Genomic DNA, 4,295 nt, shown 5'->3' on the forward strand with positions numbered 1-4,295 from the left:
CATAGCAGTACTATGGTTACCTCACTGCACGGTTAAAATCGGAGCTAAATTAAATCTACAGTATCAGAAGCCTCATGATAAGACTCCAGCAGTCAAATGCCAACAAAGAAAAATCCAAGCTATCATACGCCTCACTCCAGCAAGCAGCACACGAGGTCTCAATCGGGTTTAGACATTCACGAGTTACACTTGAACGCAGCATGACCAACGGTTCGCTTAAAAAAAACAAAAAAAAAAACGGTTCGCTCGCGAGAAATTCAAACTTTCCACCTTAGCCCCGCCCCCTGTTAAACTAGATAAGTACCCCTGCCTCCTTTTCCCCCACAGATCAGTTAACTTCTTCATCCGACTGCTCGACGTCTGCGAAGAATAACTACAAACATGGTCAGTAAGAAACTAATAACAATTACAACGTTACAGCGCTAATAAGAGGAATAATTTGCAAATGTGGGCAGCAGGTGTTGGTGCAGTGTCGTCGTAAGAAAACGCGGAACTTCGTCGTGTGTTGGGGTTATTTTACAATGGTAATGTCGATTTAAGAGTAATAATCCACAATCGGTTCAGATGATACAATTTGCCATTTCTGCGTTGAAAAAAAAAAAAAAAAAAGGGTGTCCTTTTGGTTGGGCGAGTGCGCGGCGGCTACAAAAAAACGTCTGCGCAGTTCAAATTGACGGGGGAGGAAAAGGGTTGTTTTAACCTAACAATGGCACCTCTTGATGTTTTGTTTTTTCTACCTGTTTAATGATTCTTTGCCGATTAATAAACTCGTTACGTATATAAGCCTTCCTGTTACCGCGCGGTGAAGCCGAAAGGTAATCCTCACCCACACAGGGCCTCAAGCAGAGAGCGCCATCAGATGGCCGCTTGCCCTTGAACGCAACACTATGACATGGGATTTCAAAAATGTACTGAATTACTTTACCTTCGAATATGACCAAAGTCAAAAGTACAGTCTTCTATAATTGCTCAAGTGTTCAGAGACAAAAGTACTGAGTAACGTTTTTTTTTTTTTTTTAACTGCATGAATCTGCAGAAAATGCAAACTCATGTTTCCCAACATGTAACTAGCTAGAATAATTTATCATAATGAAATGATACATTGATCTTAAACTGTAAATTAGTCACTTAACAACTTTGCTGTGCCTGGTTGCTTTTGATTGGTGGAGTGGAGTCACCACGGGTTACATTGGATTGGATGAAACAGTCACGTGACTGCAGAAGCCAAAGTAGATCATGGCTAGCATTAGATTGATAAAAAATAAAAGTAGCAAGCTGACTTGAGCTCAGTGTAACTAAGTAGCTTTTATCCTTAAAATATATAGCTGCCTGTTACATTATTTGTTTTTACTTTTTCAAATAAAACTTGACTAATTGTCTTTCCCACTTTTCCCCTCCAGCGTGAGTGTATTTCCATGCACGTTGGCCAGGCAGGCGCCCAGATGGGTAACGCCTGCTGGGAACTGTACTGCCTGGAGCACGGCATCCAGCCCGACGGCCAGATGCCCAGCGACAAGACCATCGGAGGAGGGGACGACTCCTTTAACACCTTTTTCAGCGAGACCGGAGCTGGCAAGCATGTCCCCAGAGCGGTGTTTGTAGATTTGGAGCCAACCGTCATCGGTATGAAGAATGTTTCACTACACCTGATGTGAAAAAGATTGTGTGAAAGGACAGTAGCGGGCTCTGCGTTTGGTACCTGGGCCTAGTGGGGGGGCTTGCGCAACGAAATCTCTACTATACAAAAAAACCCAACATCATGGGAATCTATTTTGATCTAATAACGTAAGACTTTAAAAAGACATCATACTCACCAGAGATGCTTAATGATTGTGTGCAGATAGCCACAGGCATGTTTTGCCAGTTGAATTTTAGTTGTCAGTGCTTCTGGTCGTGGCAAGGGTAATGATCTCAAAAATATTTTCTTTGCGGTCCGCGACAGATGAAATCCGCACCGGAACATACCGCCAGCTCTTCCATCCCGAGCAGCTGATCACCGGGAAGGAGGACGCCGCCAACAACTACGCCCGCGGTCACTACACAGTCGGAAAAGAGATCATCGACCTGGTCCTTGATAGAACTCGCAAACTGGTAAGTATTTTTGGAGTCTTTGCTTGAAGTAATGTTGCTGCGGTTGCACGCAACACAACTATTGGCAATTCACTCAACAAGCAGGCAAGCAGTTTAGCGGCCAGCCAAATGTACACTCGTTCGGTGACGCCCATGTCACTCACCAGAGCAGGCCCTGCCGTTTTAAAGCCATACACTTGCAACATCATAGATGCCGCAGTAGAATGTGAGGATGGCAAAGTAATACTTGCGCCTCACATGCTCGTGTTATTCGATGCAAAACCAGTTCTTGTTTGATTCTCAAATGTTTCCTGTTTTTGTTTTCCTCCTTTCCCTGCAGGCTGACCAGTGCACGGGACTACAGGGGTTTCTCATTTTCCACTCCTTCGGCGGCGGAACGGGCTCAGGCTTCACCTCCCTGCTGATGGAGCGCCTGTCGGTGGACTACGGCAAGAAGTCCAAGCTGGAGTTTGCCGTGTACCCCGCCCCCCAGGTGTCGACGGCCGTGGTGGAGCCCTACAACTCCATCCTGACCACCCACACCACCCTGGAGCACTCGGACTGCGCCTTCATGGTGGACAACGAGGCCATCTACGACATCTGCCGCCGGAACCTGGACATCGAGCGGCCCACCTACACCAACCTCAACCGGTTGATCGGGCAGATCGTGTCGTCCATCACCGCCTCGCTGCGCTTCGACGGCGCCCTCAACGTGGACCTGACCGAGTTCCAGACCAACCTGGTGCCCTACCCGCGCATCCACTTCCCACTGGCCACCTACGCGCCCGTCATCTCGGCCGAGAAAGCCTACCACGAGCAGCTGTCGGTGGCCGACATCACCAACGCCTGCTTTGAGCCGGCCAACCAGATGGTCAAGTGCGACCCCCGCCACGGCAAGTACATGGCCTGCTGCCTGCTGTACCGCGGCGACGTGGTGCCCAAGGACGTCAACTCGGCCATCAGCAACATCAAAACCAAGCGCTCCATCCAGTTTGTGGACTGGTGTCCCACCGGCTTCAAGGTGGGCATCAACTACCAGCCGCCCACCGTGGTTCCCGGCGGAGACCTGGCCAAGGTGCAGAGGGCCGTGTGCATGCTGAGCAACACCACGGCCATCGCCGAAGCCTGGGCCCGACTGGACCACAAGTTCGACCTGATGTACGCCAAGCGCGCCTTTGTGCACTGGTACGTCGGCGAGGGCATGGAGGAGGGCGAGTTCTCGGAGGCCAGGGAAGACATGGCCGCCCTGGAAAAAGATTACGAGGAGGTGGGCACCGACAGCCTGGCGGATGACGAGGAAGGCGAAGAGTATTAGAGGCGCGTCAAAGTTCGGCACATTCAAAAAAATGTCCTTTTATGTGTTCTGTTCGTAGGCCTGCTAAACGCACAAAGATCTTGTTGATTTTTGTGGGATCTGTCAGATAAGAAAAATCTGTCGTCTGTGTATCGTTCTGTCTCTTTCTATTTGTTTGTGCAAGCTAATAAACTCCAATTAATAACATTCATTGTCTCTGTCATTGAATAACAACGCAAGACCTTCAGAAGGACTGTCTGGTGAGTTTTGAACCTTGACCTACAACAGCTCAAACATTGAACAGCCATTTTTATGGGAATCCAATCCCATCTCAAAAGGGAAAATCAGGTTGTTGTTTTTTTAAACTGGTTAACTGTTCTCACATACTGTCAATGTGTTAAAATGTCAACTTAGCACGTGCGACAGCAAAATAATGAACATATACACTCAAGACTTGAACGGTGGTCATTTCAAACGCTTACAAACATAACTAATCGATTCTGTTGCAATAACATTTTCCAGACTTGTTAAACAGAAATTTGTCCAAAAATCTGCTTGAAGATGAATCGTGAATATGCAGAGGTCAACTAAATGTTTTTGAAGGAAAAAAAATGCATGCACATGCATGTACCTTTCAGAGGCGGGGCCTGGTGGGATTGTCATGACATCACTGGTTGAGTGCGGGAGCTGTGGTCGACAGCAGCTTCTGTTTTTGTGGTACTCTTAAGGTTGAAAAGTTGCTCTCCTACATGCAAACGCCATTAAAAACCACAATGCAGCAATCGAGTTCAAATGTTCACTTCTTGGATAAACTTTGAATGAAAATTCAAATTAGACAAGATATTTGCTCCAGTGCAATTGCTTAGTAATTCGATTTTTTTTTCTCTTGTGAAGATTAATAACTGAATAAAACACATCCAATTAAAAAGGG

At 47.0% G+C, this 4,295-nt stretch overlaps 1 protein-coding gene across 1 annotated transcript; it reads left to right on the forward strand.

The window, feature by feature from the left end:
- The first annotated feature begins 215 nt into the window (after positions 1-215).
- LOC147128970 (tubulin alpha chain-like) lies at positions 216-3,571 on the forward strand. The gene is made up of 4 exons (XM_086016002.1): positions 216-384; positions 1,401-1,623; positions 1,943-2,091; positions 2,411-3,571. Exons 1-4 carry the CDS (start codon positions 382-384, stop codon positions 3,383-3,385), a joined length of 1,350 nt encoding a protein of 449 aa, XP_085872128.1. The 5' UTR covers positions 216-381; the 3' UTR covers positions 3,386-3,571.
- The last annotated feature ends 724 nt before the right edge of the window (positions 3,572-4,295 follow it).

This window comes from Filicampus tigris, chromosome 19 (genome assembly GCF_054856515.1).
Source record: "Filicampus tigris isolate MCC_2025a chromosome 19, RoL_Ftig_1.0, whole genome shotgun sequence".
Lineage (NCBI taxonomy): Eukaryota > Metazoa > Chordata > Actinopteri > Syngnathiformes > Syngnathidae > Filicampus > Filicampus tigris.

Coding starts and splice junctions, on each gene's coding strand:
- LOC147128970 (XM_086016002.1), top strand. Junction 1,624..1,942: donor TTTGGAGCCAACCGTCATCG/GTATGAAGAATG, acceptor GGTCCGCGACAG/ATGAAATCCGCACCGGAACA. Junction 2,092..2,410: donor TTGATAGAACTCGCAAACTG/GTAAGTATTTTT, acceptor CTTTCCCTGCAG/GCTGACCAGTGCACGGGACT.